This window comes from Pelodiscus sinensis, chromosome 2 (genome assembly GCF_049634645.1).
Source record: "Pelodiscus sinensis isolate JC-2024 chromosome 2, ASM4963464v1, whole genome shotgun sequence".
In the NCBI taxonomy this organism is placed as follows: domain Eukaryota; kingdom Metazoa; phylum Chordata; order Testudines; family Trionychidae; genus Pelodiscus; species Pelodiscus sinensis.
Window position 1 is genome coordinate 144,338,138 of NC_134712.1, and position 18,555 is coordinate 144,356,692.

The 18,555-nt window shown below is 46.0% G+C and overlaps 1 protein-coding gene across 1 annotated transcript in view; it reads left to right on the top strand.

Annotated features, from left to right (window-relative positions):
* Positions 1–16,387: 16,387 nt before the first annotated feature.
* LOC102449975 (tomoregulin-1) overlaps positions 16,388–18,555 on the top strand; it is a 217,615-nt gene continuing 215,447 nt past the window's right edge. Inside the window, exon 1 of the mRNA XM_075921539.1 lies at positions 16,388–17,026. Coding sequence (XP_075777654.1) covers positions 16,777–17,026 — 250 coding nt within the window. The 5' untranslated portion in view covers positions 16,388–16,776. The remainder of the gene's footprint in view (positions 17,027–18,555) is intronic.

An 18,555-nucleotide genomic window follows, 5' to 3' on the forward strand; every position in this document is an offset into this window, starting at 1 on the left:
CCCAGGGAGCCCCCTGCCATCTCGTGAGGCTGCCTCTGTATCAAAAATTGCAGTGCGGGGTGGCAGGTGGGTGCTGGTCCGCAAGGGGAGCCAATTTAAAAACCAGCTCCCTGCACAGACCGGCTCCCACCTGCTGCCTCTGTTCGGGGTGGGCTCTAGCTCCCCACGGACCCTGCTTTGCCCCTATGCTGCTGCTTCTCTATCAGAAGCAGCAGCGTGCATGGGGGAGGGGGGAGGTGCTCCCTGAGCACCAGCTCCTGCCTGTCCCTCCTCCCTGCTGCCTTTGTAGGAGGCAGCAAGGGAGGGCAGATGGGTCTGCGGAGCTGGCACATGTGGAGAGCCAACTTAAAAGCTAGCTACTCATGCATATCGGTTCCTACCTGTCCCCTCCCCCTCCATGCTGCTGCCTATCAGAGGCAGCAGCATGGGGAAAAGGGGCAGGCAAATCCCCTGTTCATGGGGAGCTGGCTTAAAAGCTGGCACCCCCTGGGTATCAGCTCCTGCCTCCCCCCATTTGCTGCCTCTGATAATTTGCTGTTCTTTTGTTGTTATGCTTTAGGCATAGCGCCCTTGGTAAGGGGCAATGCATGGTGAAAACAACGATTTCCAAGGGGAAGCCAATATTTAAAAAGTAGCAGTAATTTGTGAACCCATGACTCCATGGTCTTCAAGTTGTGCTGGCTGGCTGGTCTTCTGGGAATGCTGAAGTCTTTAGTACCACGGTGTCCAACTAGTTCTGAAGCAGGAGCCACTATAGTGACTACTACTGTAGCAAACTAACCACATTCAACTGCCCAAATAGCCACATTGTTCAAGCCAACTAGCCACAGTCAACCAGCCAAATAGACACATGTGGCTAGAGGCTAGTGTGTTGGACATAGTGTTGGACACCATGGCTTTAGTATATGCTATATCTATCCCCGAAGCATACACTACCGCATATTCAATGCATTTCAAATGTCCTTTACAAAAGTACCGTAGCTGTTATGTTGCAGCAAGGATAAAAAATAGAATTTAAAAGTCCCTGCGTTGCATCTATTTGCTCCATTTAATTCAGCATATTGAATAATCATTGAATGTCAGATGTTTCAATGTATGGTGCTATCAAGGAGATTGCATCTTATCACCACTAAAAATTCATTTAAAGCATTTTTATTAAAGAGGAAAGTAGTATTGTACCTGGATTATTACAGATTTTGAATTTTTTCATGTGGTGTGGTTAAATCTAGTGGTAACTGTAGTGGGAGGGTATTACCACAGAAACACTGAGGAATAAGCAATTCAATATTATACAATGCTTCATATGCTGTTAGAGCTGTGCAAAGCCTAAAAGGAACTTTTGCTGCCTAGCAATAATGGTTTCACTTTCCTGAGTCCCTTTATAGTCTCATCAGAAACCTCACTGTTTGCAGACTGAAATTCAGATCACAGTTCAGAATCAGTTCCCTCCTCTTTAGTAGCAATCCTGTTGTCAAAATCCTATCATGCCATACAAGGAGGAACGTACACATCTATATCACAATCAACAACGCACTGCCTCTGTGTCGGTCTGTGACTAGGAATTTCTGGATCTCACTATCTTGTTCCCATCACCACTCGCCGATCACCACCCGATTTTTGACTTGCACAGGTGTTCTTTTCCCCAAAACCGGAAGATACTTGTGTGGGATTTCTTTTAAAGTGGGGAGAGTGGTCCACAACAGTCACCACAGTACTTGACAGATAGAGGGCTTGAAACCAATGACATGGACACCATGACAATTGGAGATCCTTTGTCTGCTCCAGCCTTCATAGCCACAGTAACATAATACAACAGTTTCACCCCTGTTGTGCAGTTATCCTCTGTCTGCTCTGCCATTGAGGAATCTTGGTTCACGCTTTATTTGAAACCTCACCCTTTACCATTCTCCCCATGGGTGACCCTAAAGGAGTATGCGACTCCAGGCAGTGTTGCTTTCAGGTGTCATTAGAACACACAAACCTCACCACCATTACAAGGTGATGATCCATGGAGAGGTCTGAAATATATAGTAAATAGCTGTCCCTTTCTCCACTCCTGCCCCCTGCTGGCACAGTGGGGTTATTGCTGTCTGGAGCCCATCTCTGGTCTCTTCTGCTATATAACTCCCTCCTGCTAGACCCCACCCTTCCCAAAACAATCAAATTCCATGCACATCCCATTGTCTTGGCACAACCAAATCCAGGTCTTGGCTTTATATTATTATAAGAAGAAGCTGCAGTACCACATTTGGTGATCAGAGCTCTTACTGTTTAGGCATTCTTGAACAAACTGACTCACAAACAGACAGATAACCAGACACACATTTTGTAAAATATATAATGATATACAATAACTTGCCCATTTAGAAACGTTGCTGACTAGACATGGCATTCATTATTATTATTATACTGAAGATCTAAAGTCCAGGTAGTCAACAGGTAGACATCAGGACAAATCTGGACTGCCAGAGGCTTTTGAACAGGCTCCAAAATAATTTTATTAACGTATCATTATTTTTATTATTTTAATTGTTTTCTCTGTAGACTGTAGAAATTTAGTCCTTGACAAAAAATCAATCTTCCATTCTTTCTGTTAAATCAATTCTTACTAAATCACTTATGATGGATATGGTTTTTTTTCTATTTGGAAAAAAAACAGGAAATAAATCATTTCCCAAAGTCAACCAATGCAGGCTATCCAACTTACTGTAATTACATAATCCATTCATGAGCGGCAGAATCACCTTGTCCCAATTTTTCCCCATAGGACTTTATACATTTAAAATATCTATTTTTGGCATATTAACAACTTCATTAGGGGCTATATCCAGATAGGCTTTTTTCTTTAAAAATGTCCACTATTTCTGAACACTGCTGTAGCTTCACCAGAGGCAGCAAAAGTGGGGGTCCCAGTGAAGCTACAGCTCCCAGGTGACCACCAACATTTTAAGCATGTTATTACGATGTCAGAACAGATCCACATGACTGTGCTAAAGGTGCCAATGTCTGCTGGACTTGCTGTAGGAGTGGCAACAATAGGAAGAAATCCTAGTGTAAATAAGGTTTAGAAGCGTGCACGTGTACACACATAGCTAAGACACAGACTCAGAATGTCCTCAAAATGTGAAAAGAAAATGTCAGCACAACAGAAAAAAGGTGAATCCTCAGATGAATACAATAAAGATGCTAGAACACTGGATAATAAAAAAACTCAGGTGTAATTACTGAGGTTGTTGACAGAAACTAAAGTCACATCTCAATAAATTTAAAAAAATAATGAGAAGATTCTCACAGAGAAGCAGAATAACCACAGTTATCACCATAAAAATATGCTGCATTGGCAATGCGGAAAATACAGAGGAAGCCTTGTTCCACAACTTGTGTGCTCAAAGCTAGCAAATGCTGGAGCGGGTAAATAAAGGGAAGATGTGAGCACACAGCACAAACTTGAGCTGTTCTGAATAAAATCAAGAAGCCAAAGTACATTAAGGACAGTGATTCTGTAATTGAGGGACCAGAGTGACCAAGACAAATTTGAGGAGTGGACCAAAAGAAATCTGATGAGGTTCAACAAGGATGAGTGCAGAGTCCTGCACTAAGGACTAAAGAATCCCAAACATTGCTATGGGCAGAAGACCGGCTGGCTAAGCAGCAGTTTTACAAAAAGGGTCTGGGACAAGTGGACAAGAAGCCAGATATGAGATAACAGTGTGCCCTTATTGCCAAGAAGGCTAATGGCATATTGGGCTGCATTAGTAGGAACACTGTCAGGAGACTGAGGAAAGTAATTATTTGGCACGGGTGAGGCCACATCTGGAATATGACATCCAGTCATGTCCCCCCCCCCAACCCCCACACTATGGAAGAGATGTGGGCAAATGAGAGAGATCCCAGCAGAGGGAAAGGGAAAGGATTAGGGGCCACTGGAGCACGTGACTTATTAGAGAGGCTGAAGGATTTGAGCTTATTTAGTCTGCAGAAGAGAAGAGTGAGGGGGGATTTGTTTGCAGCGTTCAGCTACCTGCAGAGGGTTACAAAGAGGATGGAGAGAGACTATTTTCAGTGGTGACAGATGACAGAATAAGAAGCAACAGTCTCAAGTTACTGTGAGGGAAATCTAGGTAGGATATTAGGAGAGTTGTGAAGTACTAGAATGGGAGGTGGTGGAATTTCCATCCCTAGGGGTTTTTAAGGACAGACTTGACAAAGCCCTGGCTAGACCCACCAATAGGGGGAAGAGGGCTAAAGAAGGCAATTGCTCTGAGGTCCAGTGATTCAAAAGGGCCCAGGGCTTCTAGCACTGCCACCACCATGGCAGTATCCAGAGCCCTGGGCTCTTGAAATTGCTGCTGGAGCTCTACACTATGCACTTTGGGAAGCTCTGAGTGCTGGAGTGGAACATCCTGTTCCAGGTAGTGCTGAGGGCTATTTACCCCCGACCTGCCCTTTCCACCCAAGGCCCTACCTCTTCTACCTGAGGCCCTGCCTCTTCTGTGAGTACGGAGCTGCCCCCATACCTTACCCAGGGACCAGGCAAGGCTTCTGGTTCTCCTGGTCTGGGCAAGGATGATTTAATTGAAGTTGATCTTGCTTTGAGCAGGGGATTGACGTAGATTACCTCCTGAGATTTCTTGCACCTTGTGAAGGTATATTTCATATTCTATATGAAAATATGCATAGCAGTATGAATATGCCTAAATCAAATATGCTTTATGCAAAACATTGCATGTAAATATATAATTTTAAAAGTAATAATTTGCTGAATGCATATATTTTATATATGTGCTTGTATCATACCTTTATTTGAAGTTAGAAATATGAAACATAAACCTGTTTACTGATCTAGGCCTGCCAAGTGAGGGCTATTAGTGGCATGTGAGGCATTTAATAGTCCAGTATTTGATCTTTGAATAGTCTTGCTTCTCCTGTGAACCTGGACTATGGTTGGTCCTGCAAAGTTATGTGACCAGGCCATCTAATGTTGTAAACCATTTTGGATGTTGTACGTTTCCACTCAAGGGCTATGTCTAGACTGCAGAGCTTTTCCGGGATACCTTTGGTATCCCGGAAAAGCTCTGCTGCATTCAAGGAATGCGTCTGCTTTTTCGGAACAGTTTCCAAAAAAGCGGACATGTTCTTTCAGCATCCCTGTATTCTTCTCGGTGAGAGGAATAAGGGATGTTCCGAAAGAGGACTTTTTTCCAAAATTTGGCCCCGTGTAGACAGGCCAAATTTCGGAAAAGCCTCTTTTGGAAAAAAAGCTGAAAAAAGGTATATTTTTCTGACTTTTCTCAGCAGTCTCTAGACATAGCCAAGATAATAAAAGTTTGAACTGAAAACAAAAGATTCCTACCATGGGCTAAATCTATATAAAGACATGAAATGAAATAATAGGATCTGTTACTGCCAGGACACCCCTGGTTACTGCCTAAGATGCCTGCTGGAAACATCTAAGACTGAACAGGGGAAAAGATCAGGCCCAAGGTAGAGGCTGCTTATCTTGTGAGAAAAGATTATTAGAACTACTGTTATGGTAAGAAATTGTGTGTAACAAGTTTCTGAGAATATTAAGTTTAGCTGGCATATTTTGTTTTATTTTTGCTCAATAACTTACTTTGATCTGTTTGCAATTACTTGCAATTACTTCAATCCCACTTTTTATACCTAATAAAATCCCTTTTGATTAATAAACAAGTACAAATTATTGTTACTTTGGGGGATCAACAGGTATGCAGTTCTCTCTTTCATTGACAAAATGGGCAAACCACGTATGAGCTCACTCTGTATAACCTTTACACATAGTGAGATGGATTTATCTGTGTTTGGTGCCATTGGGGTCACGCACCTTGATGCTGTGTCAAGCCCCTTTGACTGAGGATTCCCAGAATTGAGTGGATCTTGGTGTCTGTGTTGCTCTGCTGTGGGCTGTGACCCCAACTCTACCATCACTGAGAGAGACCTGAGGTTCTCGCTCAGCAGGACAGGATGATGGGGTGCCCCAGGGGGCAGGTAGGCAGGCTCAGTGGTATGATGACCACTGGACTTGGAGCTGGACTCGATGACCTCCTCAGATCTTTTCCAGCCCTAGGATTCTATGATCAGCCCATCAGTTGACAGTCTCAAAGGGATCTCTGTGACCAGACCTGTCACACAACCCTAATCTTTTATGATTCTAAGAGTCATGAGAATGATTAAAGGATTAGAAAATCTGTCTCTCAGTGTGAGACTCCGGATGTCTATCTGTTTAGCTTAATAAAGAGAAGGTTAAGGGGTGACTTGATCACCACATATAAGAACATGGGGAACAAATATTTAATAACAGGCTCCTCACTGAAGGATATAACTTGATTCAATGGATGGAAATTGAAGTTGGACAAATTCAGATTGAAATAGGGTATACAATTTTAACAATCAAAATAATTAGCAAGTGGAACAAGGTACCCAGCATTGTGATTCTCTGTCACTGATGATATTTAAAGCAAGATTGAATGTTTTTCTATATGTTTTAGGAATTACTTTGGCCGATGTTCTACAAAGGTACAGCTAGACAGCAGCACTATTTTGGGATACGTCTGGTATCTCAAAAAAGCATTTTCCACATCTTAACAGCACACCTATTATTTCTAAATGTAATTGAAATAACAGACTAGCCATTCTGGCGACTCAGTAAACCTCATTCCCTGAGGATTAAGGGACTTGTCAGAATAGTGGTCTATTTTGAAATAAGCTCAAAATAAGCGACGCAATTTGGGTAGCTCAAATTGCGTAGATTGTGTCGCGCTAGCGCCGCTATGTATACGCACCCTAAGAGAATAGGCTAGATGATCACAGTAGTCCCTTCTGGCCTTGAAATCTATGAATGCCTTACAGAAGGACCTCTGCCGATTAAGAGAGAAGACAAATTGGAATGTGAATGAGGACTTTTAGATTTTAATGCATCAAATGGATGACTAGAGTGATGGAACAATCAATGTGCAACACAATTCGAGTGACAGCATGATGAAAAACAAGTTACAGATGAATTAGTGGTTGAACAGTGGGTAATAATGGAAGATTTGTCTGATCTTGAGGGAGACCATGGACCAAAAGGAATCTTCAATACTGTCTCACACAGTTCTGGAAAGAATAGCCGCTCTCAAGCAACAGGCGTCCTGATTCAGGCGTCCTGAAACTCAAGCAACAGGCGTCCTGAAACTGACCAGCAGTGGCTGAATCAGGACTCCTGGGGCAGAGCAGCTGGGGGGTGCTGCTGGGTTGGTCCAGTAGCGCCAAGGAGCGGCACTGCGGGACCAACCGGCAGTGCCCCAGCTGCTCTACCACAGGTGTCTGCAAGAAAAGCCTGGTCTGCTGGGGGGGGGGGTGCACTAGCTGCGCCCCCCCTCCCCGCCAGCAGACCATGGAGACGCGGGCGGCGGGACCGAGATGCGCTGCGGTGCCACCGCCCGGGTCCTCTGCGGCTTTGCTCCGCGTCTCCTTGGTCTGCTGGGGGGGGGGGTCCCCCAGCAGACCAGGGAGACACGGAGCAAAGCCGTGGAGGACGCAGGCGGCGGGAGCACCCAGATGCGCTGCGGTCCCGTCCGGGCCCCCCAGCAGACCAGGGAGACGCGGAGCAAAGCCGTGGAGGACCCGGGCGGCGGGACCGCGGCGCGTCTGGGCAGTCCCGCCGCCCGCGTCGTCCTCTGGGGTGAGAAAAGCCCCGTTCATAAGTACGGATCCGACATAAGTTCCGATCCGCGTAACTCGGGGACTGCCTGTACATGTTCCGAAGTGACTAATCTGCATCCCTTTTCCGGAACAGGGATGCAGTGTAGACACAGCCTGCAAGGGCTGGCCCTGCCTCTCTGTGTACCAGGTGTACCAGGTGCGGCTGGGCAGGCTCAGCTCAGCATGAGCCAAATGTGGAGGGAGTTATTGTGGGGGAGCCAGATGTGGGGCAGTCTTGGTGTGGGTGGCTCAGTGGGGGATCTGGATGCACAGGGACTTGTTGGGGGAATTCTGTAAGGACAATGCGATTCTGGTTGAGCTCAATGGAGGACTTGGGAGGTGAGCTTGGTTTGGGGTCCAGGTGCTGGGGAAGTGGGACCTCATAGGATAGGGGGTCCAGGTGCAGCTTGCTGAGGCTCAGTGGGGTGGGGGTCTGGGTGTGGGGAGCTTGTTGGACGAGTTGAGGTGTAGGGGAGCAGGGCTTGTCAGGGTGAGGGTTTGATGGGCCTGCTTAACCAGGGAGTCCTAGATGCTGCCGAGGGGACATTGCATGCTGGACTCCTGCTCTACCCCCACCGATTCCTCTATCCCTTTTCTTTCCACCCCGCTCCTCATTCCCATCACTCCCCATTCCTTCCCCACAGCCTCTTCCCCACACCTCCTCACCCCCCTTCCCTCATTCCCACCCCCAACTCCACTGCCGGGCACAGAAAACAGGAAGACTTTGGGGAGATGGCAAGAAAGGGAGGGGATCTGGCAGCTATTTCTGCAGGGCTTGTTGGGCTAGGCAACCCCCCCCCCCCCGCTGCCACTCCACACAGTAGCAAGGGGAAGGGGGGCTATGGGGAGCACATGTGGGGAGAGGGCAAGGGGAAAAGAGCCCCCTGAAGCAGACTAAGTAGCAACTGGGCTGGGAAAGTGAAACCAAACCCACCCACCACTCCACACACTAGCAAGGGGAGGAGGGAACCAACTAAGCAGGGAGAGTGCAAAGGAGAAGAAGGGGGACAGCAAGGAAGAAGCCCACTTTGCCCTCCCTGGGCTAAGGTGTAGGGAGGAGGGCTGGATGGGGTGAGGGGCTTAGCAGGAGCAGAAATTGGCAAACAGAGGAGGCAGCAGCATCAGGAACACAGCAAGCTGGGCGTGTAATCCTCCTGGAGTGGGTAAGATGAATGGAATTGAGGCTGCTGCAGCATCAGGGAGAAACCATGTGACTGTAATTGGAGCCTTGTGTCTGTCCCATTCAGGTTTGGGGCAGGCTGCTGTAGAGGCTCCCTGCTATTCTGCCTTCCCAGCTGCCCTGGCACCTTCCTGAATCATGTTAACACCATTCCACAGTAACCCCATGTGGCAGCTGGAGGAAGGGAGGAGTGAGGCAGGGCCAACATGGCTTCAGCTTTGGGTAGGCTGTGCCTGTCTTTGCTTTACAGACCTGACGCCTAAAGGTGGTGGGTCTGTGATTCAGTCATCTTGCGCGAAGAGTGAGGCAGATCGAGCATCTTGGCAGCAGCACCCATGACTGAGCGGTCCTCTTTAGGACACACTCCGCTCACCCCACATAGGGAGGGGGCTAGAAAAAATGACGTACCATGGCATCTTTTTGATTGGGTCAGCGTTTGTGCTCAATATCACAGTGACATATTTCTCACGAGAGCAATGATGAGTGCTCATGACTGCTGTACTGATCATTGGATCAACAATGAAAATTAGGATCAGCCCCAAATGGAGGTTGCAAAAAGAAGCAGATCAGGTGCAAGCTGAACATTCAAGATCTGAAGGACCCCATTAAGCATGACCACTTCCAAGCAGTCTATGAAGAAAAGCTTCCATCAGAGTTTCCGAAAGAAATTGAGGAACACTGGAGCCAGCTGAAAGCAGCAATCATCAATACCCGTGAGGAAACTATTAGCTACCACACCAGAAAGCATCAGGACTGGTTTCATGAGACTGATGTTGAAATCAAGTGACTCATCAATGAGAAGAGAATGGCATTTTGTGCTTGGCAGAATGATATAAATTGCAATACAAAGAATCCCATGCTAAGGCAAAGGTGGAAGTTCAACTTAAAACCAGAGAACTCAAGAACAAATGGTGGACTGAGAAAGTGCAAGAACTCCAATATTTCATGGATACCCATAATACACATGATTTCTTTAGTGATGTTAAGGCTGTTTATGGGCCAGCTGGTCATGGCATGAACCCCCTTTGCTCTAAGGATGGAACCACACTTCTGAAGGACAAGGAAGTCATTAATTTTCACTGGAAAGAACAATTGAAAATCTTAATCATAACTCCGTGGTTGCGGATGAAGTTCTTATGCAAATCCCCAAATGGCCTTCTAGGGATGAGCTCAGAGACCCTCCCAATTTGCATGAGATATACAATGCCATCAAGCAGATGAAGAACAACAAGGCAGCAGGTCCAGATGGGATCCCCGCTGAAATCTTTAAAGACGGTGGACCAGAGTTAATTCGGCAGCTTAGCTTGATTATCCTTAAAATCTGGATAAAGGAGGAGATACTCATTAAAATGAGGGATGCCTTGAGTGTAACTCTCTTTAAGAAAGGGGATAAAGCAGACTGTGGAAACTATCATGGTATCTCTTTCCTTAATGTTGCAGGCAAAGTTCTGGCATGAGTCCTTGCAACCCGTCTTCTGCCCCTGTCAAGAAATTTTACCAGAGTCACAGGGTGGCTTCCAACCATGTCGCAGAGCTGTGGATATGATCTTCATTGCATAGCAGCTGCAAGAAAAGTGTCAGGAGCAAAACTGACCAGTGTACATGGCTTTTATTGACTTAACTAACGCCTTTAACTTAGTGAATCGCCATGACCTTTGGACTGTACTTTCGAAGTTTGGATGCCCTGCTAAATACATCACTGTCCTAAAGTTGCTTCATGACAACATGAAAGTGACTGTTCTGAGCAGCACTGACTTCCAGAGTGAACCTTTCAAAGTACAAACAGGAGTCAAACAGGGCTGTATCGTCTCCCCAACCATGTTCACAGTCTTTATTGCCGTCATTTTCTACCTAATTGCTGGGAAGCTCCCAGCTGGTGTTGAAATCATTTACAGAATGGATGGAAAGCTGTTTAGGCTTAGCAGGCTGAAAGTTAAGAGTAAGATTTCCATCACATCTATTGTGGAACTTCAGTATGCTGATGACTGTGCAGTTTTTGCCCATTCTGAGAAAAGTCTTCAAACTATCCTGAATGGCTATGTTTAGATTGCATCCCTTTTTCGTAAAAGGGATGCAAATTAGACGTATCACAATTGCTAATGAAGCAGGGATTTAAATCTCCCCCACTTCATTAGCATAAAAATGGCTGCCACTTTTTTTCGGCTTGGAGCTTTGCCGGAAAAAAGCGCCAGTCTAGATGCGGATCTTTCGGAAAATAAAGCCTTTTCCGAAAGATCCCTTATCCCTCTTAAAATAAAATAATGGATAAGGGATCTTTCGGAAAAGGCTTTATTTTCTGAAAGATCTGCGTCTAGACTGATGCTTTTTTCCAGCAAAGATCTATGCCGAAAAAAAGTGGCAGCCATTTTTATGCTAATGAAGTGGGGGAGATTTAAATCCCCGCTTCATTAGCAATTGTGATACGTCTAATTTGCATCCCTTTTACGAAAAAGGGATGCAATCTAGATGTAGCCACAGTGTTTGCTGATGCTTACGCATGTCTTGGTCTCATTCTCAACATCAAGAAGACCAAAGTGCTCCATCAGCCCTCTACAAATGAGGTACCATACTCCCCATCCATTAAAATCAATGAAGAGGCACAGGAGAATGTTGATCATTTTCTCTACCTTGGAAGTTGTCTTTCATTCAAGGAAGATATAGATGTAGAAATCCAGCACTGTTTGAGCTGTGCTAGTGCAGCCTTTGCTCCTTTATGGCTCAGGGTTTTTGAAGATCACGACATTCAAACAGACACCAAACTTCTTGTCTCTCAAGCCATCATTCTCCCAACACTATTGTGTGGGTCTGAAACCTGGACAACCTACAGGCACTTCTCAAGGACTTTCAAGTGATATCACCAACGCTGCTTCCTTAAGATCTTGAAGATCAAATCGGAAGATAGGTGCACTAACATCAGTGTTTTGGAAAAGGCAAAGATCTCCAGTATCGAGACAATAATCATCTGTCAGCAACTTTGCTGGACTGGTCACATTATTTTGATATGAGACCATTGCCTCCCAAAACAGATCTTGTTTTCTCAGCTGAAGGAAGGATACCATAACGTGGGAGGGCAATGGAAGAGTTATAAGGACTTGCTAAAGGATAACTTAAAGAAATGCAACATTGACCTTGATCCTTGATAGACACTTGCCCAGGATTGCTCAAAATGGAGAGAAGTCCTGTGCAATGGCTCCTTGCATTTTGAACTTGCCCACCGACAAGCTGAGGAAGAGAAGAGGCATAGGAGGAAGGGGAAACTGGCTTCTAGTCATAGTCAACAGCCTCCTGCTGTACCTGGAAATATCTGTCCTCACAGTAATAGAACTTGTGGTTCAAGGATCATTCTTATCAGCCATTTAAGGGCCCAACCATCTAAGGGAAGATGATCATACTTGGCAATGAGTGATTGCCCGTCATCATCACCATATATTTCAGAGAGTATGTCTGTTTGTGTATCTGTTTGTCTCTGTGTCTGTCTGTCCCCCAGCTGGGAGACATCTATCCCTCCCCTGGCTCTGCCTGCTGGAGCTGCAGCAGCTATGAACAGGCACTTCTATCTGGCCCCAAGCTGCTGGAGTGAGAGAGAGCTGGTCCTCTCTTCCCTAGGCAGTCTGTATACTCAACCTTTTTATTCCCGAGTTCCACCCCAGAACAATTATTTAAATTAAGAAAAACAAAACGTATTTGAGTTAAGCACCCAAACAATGCTGAATAAATCTTCTAGTGTATTGCACAGCGTGTAGTCAACCTGTGGAACTCCTTGCCAGAGGAGGCTGTGAAGGCTAGGACTATAACAGAGTTTAAAGAGAAGCTAGATAATTTCATGGAGGTTAGGTCCATAAAAGGCTATTAGCCAGGAGACAGAAATGGTGTCCCTGGTCTCTGTTTGTCAGAGGCTGGAGATGGATGGCACAAGACAAATTGCTTGATCATTGTCTTTGGTCCACTCCCTCTGGGGCACCTGGTGCTGGCCACTGTGGGCAGACAGGCTACTGGGCTAGATGGACCTTTGGTCTGACCGAGTACGGCCATTCTTATGTTCTTATAACTGGCTATGCAATTCTGATCATACAATGGCCAAAAATGCCAAGTTTCATGGTGAGATCTCACCAACAAGCACCAGATGTCTAATAGCAGATATCACAGAGATGCACATGATGTTTCTTGTCATTTTGGGAACCGTTGGAAGGCAGTAGGAAACACATTAAGCCAGGTGGCTGATGTACCAATCAGTTCATTTCCCTAATATATTTATACTCATGGACATAAGTGAACTCACACTAGACAAGTGTTTATGGAAATTCATCAATTTACCTATATTATCCACCAAAAGAGACATAATAAGAATTGAAAATCTAATAAATATCCTGCTTATAAATCCTGGCTTGCAAATACTCACAGGCTTGCTCCACTGGAAAAAGTGCATTACTATGCTAATGGACAGGCATATGGTTTCCACAAGATTGGGGATTTCTTTCTGGATCTTTGTGAAGCAACATGATAAGAATAAATTATCATTTTGAAATGTTGTTATTCCCATCTCCTAATCTCTCATTAACCTGAACATGAATCAAGTTCTGAGGTTGGTGTTTAGCTTCATATTTCTACTTAATATGCTACAAAACTTGTACTGAGCTTAAATACAATGCAAGTTGATATGTAAGTTCTCCCTTTTTGTTTTTTGGTTTTGCTAAGTAGTTATGAATTAACATGATAATATCTTAGTTGCTTTTTTACTCATAAGCATTATGCATAATTCCCATCAAACATAATGTGATTTGTCCTTTTTATGTAAAATTTCATTTATTTCAAAATATTTATGAAGATGAGGTTTGGCGAATTTGGAAATAATGAAGACTCTGTCAATATACCTTTTGACAAAAAGAAGCATGCAGGAATATTTGGAAAAACTGAACATATATTGATGACAATCATCTGAGGATATTAATGGAATTTGTTAATAAACTTTAAAAAGTTATGCAAAATTAGGGAGGTAAAGTACCAGAAGGCTAGAGAAAAATTAGATATGGAGTAGCATTAGCTTTTTTTTAACCACTGTATTTCATTGCAATTTTGGATTACAGCCTCAGAATAATAGTCCCTTTCTCTATATTTATATGGGCTCACAAACATTATGTATGCATTTCAAAAAGAATGTAGAGACCCTTGACAAAAAGTGTCTCGGAATAGTCTACAAACTGCTAATTACCCAATAAGTATTACCTAAACTAGTAATGAGGGGTAAATTAATAAAACATGCCATTTTAAATCTGTTATATTTGATTAAGAATTGCAGATAGCAACATGAAGGATATTTTCAAAGCAAGAGGTATTACTAGAAAAATCCTTAGTTCCCTTATCTCAAAATTATATTCCTAACAAAGTAAATAACCAGCTGATTCAGAATGCTGAGAATTGTTGGAGCAAGACAGCTCAAGTTTAGCCAAATACATTGGAGTTATATCTTTGCAGGCCTTAAAAGTAGAAATTTCAAATACATACAAAATGTATCGAGTGAACCAGTTTAAGAAAAATGAATTCAGATTAATATACTATCTTTTTTTCTATTAGAATACATGTTACTTTGTTGTAAATTGTGAATGAGTTATACTCCAGATATAATATCAGAAGAGGTTTTAGGAAATAGAGAATTGCAACAATCAAATCTATGCAAACAAAATCATATGTCAACCCCTGGAAATAATTTTCATTGACCACTGGACACATCCAGCAATATATGCAGTTACTGAAAGAAGTGGATAATCATAGAATTGTAGGTGTGGAAGGGACTGGTCATCTGGTCCAGTCACCTGCACTCATGGCAGGGCTAAGTATTACCTAAACTAGTGGTTCTTAACCTGGGGTGCACGCACCCCCTGGAGGTGTGAGATGCCCTTTCTGGGGGGTGCAAGACATGCCAGATTTTTATGATATATCTTAGGTTTAAAACTGACCTACTTCAACGATTTTTAATAAGGGGTGCGAGAACATATTTTGAGAACCAAAAGGGTGTATGCAGTAAGGTTAAGAACCACTGACCTAAACCATCCATGACAGGTGTTTGTCTAACCTGCTTTTCAAAATCTCCAGTGATGGAGACTCCGCAACCTCTTAGGCAATTTATTCCAGTGCTTAACCACCTTGACAGTTAGAAAGTTTATGATAAATATAATCTTGAGATAAGGGAACTAAGGATTTCTAGTAATACCTCTTGCTTTGAAAATATCCTACATCTCTCTGGTTGCAATTTAAGCCTGTTGCTTCTGGTCCTATCATTTATGTCATATCATAATTTAGAGGAAATTCAGAGAAAAGCAACAAAAATGATTAATGGTCTGGAAGGACTGATTTATGAGGAAAGATGAAAAGTGCTAAATTATATCAAATATATTAGTCTTGGTCACATTGATCCTATCTCTTCACCAGTAGCCAGCCCTTTTTAAAGTTGTATGAGGTTTTCAGTTTAAGTCTGTCACCCTGGAGGATTAAATCCACTTTAAGGTTCCATTCCTGTCATGGGACCTCTGCATGGCAGACCTGGGCTCACACTGAGCTTGTTGCAAGGGTAGGACCTTAGCCCTTCCTGCAGTTACAGTACTTAATCTGTTGTTTCACCAGTGGGAGCACCCTAAGCACACCTTAATAGGGAGAAAGGGCTGCTTGCCCTGCAACAAAATGGTTCGTGGGGAAGGTTAGAACAGAGGCTGCTTTTTTTCCAAGGACTAGGACCAAATGTATATCATAGCTGAAACTGGTCCAGTGAAAATCTTCTGCTGAACATGTTTCCTCTTTGTGTTATTCCTGTATTAGCAGTAATAAGAACCGTGCACCGTGTTGCAAATGTACATGGCTCTTCAGGTCCATCTGCTAAGAGCAGTATACCCTCATAAACAGCTTGCAAGCAAGTTGTAGCCCCACACCCTGCAAACACTTCCATGTGCTCAGCTTTATGTAGGGGAGAGTATTTGTTGATTTCAAGGGACAGTTCTCTCCCAGCCATTCCAAATGCTACCAGGAGAAGCTGTTTTGAGAAAAACACGTTGCAAGCAGCCACCCCGTTTTTCTCCACCATACCGACTGGGATTTGGAAATTGCTCCTGACCCACGAACCAGGCTCAGGTGCAGTAACAATTTACACAGCGTCCAGTTAATCAGAAACAATCCCAAGGGGGCTCTGTGCTCCCCTCCTCAGCCTGCCCCAGGACAACCTGGCAGAAGCACCAAAGCAGCCCGCGGGGGAGCTGCCAGCGTGGGGCTGGCCCGCGGGATCTGGCACAGAGCCCAGAGCTCACAGGTCACCCCGCACCACGGGCAGCTAGAGGGCCCCTCTCCCCCGGCCCGCAGGGGTGTGTCGGGAAAGGGGGGTGCTGCTCCCCCTAAGGCTTGTGGCCTCAGTGAGGGCGGGTGCTGCTGTTGGGGGCCGAGGGGCGATGCTGCCGCCGCCCCTCACCGTGGCCTCGCTGGGGGGACGGAGCTGCCGCCCGCCCATCGCTCTGGTGGGGCTGCGGCGGTCCCTCGCCCGGCGTGGGGCAGGAGCGGTGGCTGCGGGCGGGCGGGCGAGGCGGCGCCGCGCCCAGCAGAGCTCCCGGGGCAAGCCCCAGCTCCGGCGGAGGAGGGAGCCCCCTCGCCTCCCCTGTGGGTGCCGGGAGGGGGGGCTGCCATCACGTGTGCGTCCTCCCCGCCTCCCTCCGCAGCGGCAGCAGCCGCCTCAGCCCGCTCCCTTTGTTGTAGCCGGAGCGGTGGCAGCAGCGCGGGTGGGCGCCGCGCACAAAGGAGGCAGGAGCCGGCCGGGGCGCACGGGGGCGGCGCGGGGCGGGGATGCTGAGGCGCGGCTCCGGCCCGGCGGAGAAGGGACGGTCCCCGCAGGGCAGCGCCGCCGCCGGCACCGACTGATGCTCCGGGCCTGCCGCTCGCCGCCGCTCCCAGCCCGCCGCCTCCGCGCCCCCGCCATGGTGCCGGGGAGCCCGGCCGCCGCCCGGCTGCTGCTGCTGCCGCGGGTGGGGCCCCCCCTGGCGTGGCGCTGCGCCTCGCTGCTCCTGGCGCTCGCCCTGGCTGCCCTGCCCGCCGGCCGGGCGTCCAACCTGCTGCCCGGCGGCGAGTGCCAGGGCGGCGGCGGCAAGGGGAAAGGCAGCAACTGCTCAGGTAATGCCCCGCGGCGCGGGCCACGTGCGGGCTGGGGGGTGCGCACCGGGGCGGGCCAGTGCCCGGCGTGTTTACACGGCGGCGTGGAGCCGGAGGTGGGAGCGGGGCTGCCAGTCAGTCCCTCGCTCCTGCCCCTACTACGTGCTGCTGAAAACAAAGAGCCCGGGCTCCGGTTCCAAGGTGCGATTTGCTGATAAAGGGGAAAAGGCGATTGGCAAGGGGGAGAGATTTTTCTCCTCCCCCGGACAAAAGAGGCTTCCTTGGCGAAGGAAGGGGAGTTCGCTGCCGTGTGTGGACCCCTGGATTTCTTTCTGCTGGCTGTGGGTGTCGGCAGGTGCACGCCAATCGCGCTGGATCATTAAACCGCACCCGATCCCGGTCTTAACCCCGAATCTTTTCTTCCGCCTCCAGCGTCCGGTGTGAGAAACTGGGAAAGGGGCAAATCCCCAAGGCGCCCACGTGAGTGCAAGCTGTTAAAACAGCCTCGCTCAATCTCCTTACAGCCGCCTCGCCTCTGTGTTTATAAATACAGACCGAACACCGAGCCTCTGACCCCTTCAGCTGGTTGCTACGTAGATTCATTGTTGTTCCGATGATAGTTGTGGGCTCTCCCCTCTCTCCACAGAAAACATTTCCAGGTGGTTCGTTATTAGAACCGTGGTAGCGGAATACTTTCTGACATCTGCCTATGACACGTATCTATGGGCATTATCATGTTTGTGTTTAACATAAATCCTTTATCAATTGACATGGATTTATGGACTCCGATTTTTGGTATTCTTTATGGACACTGAACAATGGAACATTTTTTTTAAGTAGAAGAAAGCAGCAACATCAACGTTATAATTGGTTATGGATACTTTAAAACGTTTGTCTTCCTCAATAGTTTGATAAAATGATTTTAGGTTTTGCTTATTACAATCTGCGATGTGTAGCGAAATTTAAAATGAATCATTACACTAGAATTATCACTAGTAGAAATGTTGCAAAGTGGTTGCCCAAGGGGCTGAATATTTCCTGCGAGGGGCAGAGTGCCCTCTATTCCCACTGGTTTTGATGAGAATTGAAGGCAGTTTGTACTTTGGAGGTGGGTATCTGTACTTTTTGCACAGGGTCCTGTCCTTGTGCAATACAACAGCTTTGAAATAATGAGTGAATAAATATTCAGTAACACTTTTCCTTTTAGCATATGACATTTACATTTTATACTGTTGGCTAATGCTGCTAGTGTGTTGACAATCAAATCTGCAAGCTAGCAAACCACATCAAAATAATTTTGCAATATAATAAATCTCTATGCTGCTTGTTTGTTCTTAATTTTAGCCAGTCTTGACATGTGGTCTCGTACCAAAGTACTGCTTTTCTATTTCTGTTTGACTTTTTATTCTATTCGCATGAATGTGATGGTTATTTTTAAAGAAAGGTTAACAGGTTACAGTGTCACCGGCAGTACCCAGCAGAGACATGTGGGTCATTATATCACAGCATATGGATAAATCAATGAGATTCACTATGAATGCTCGGTAATA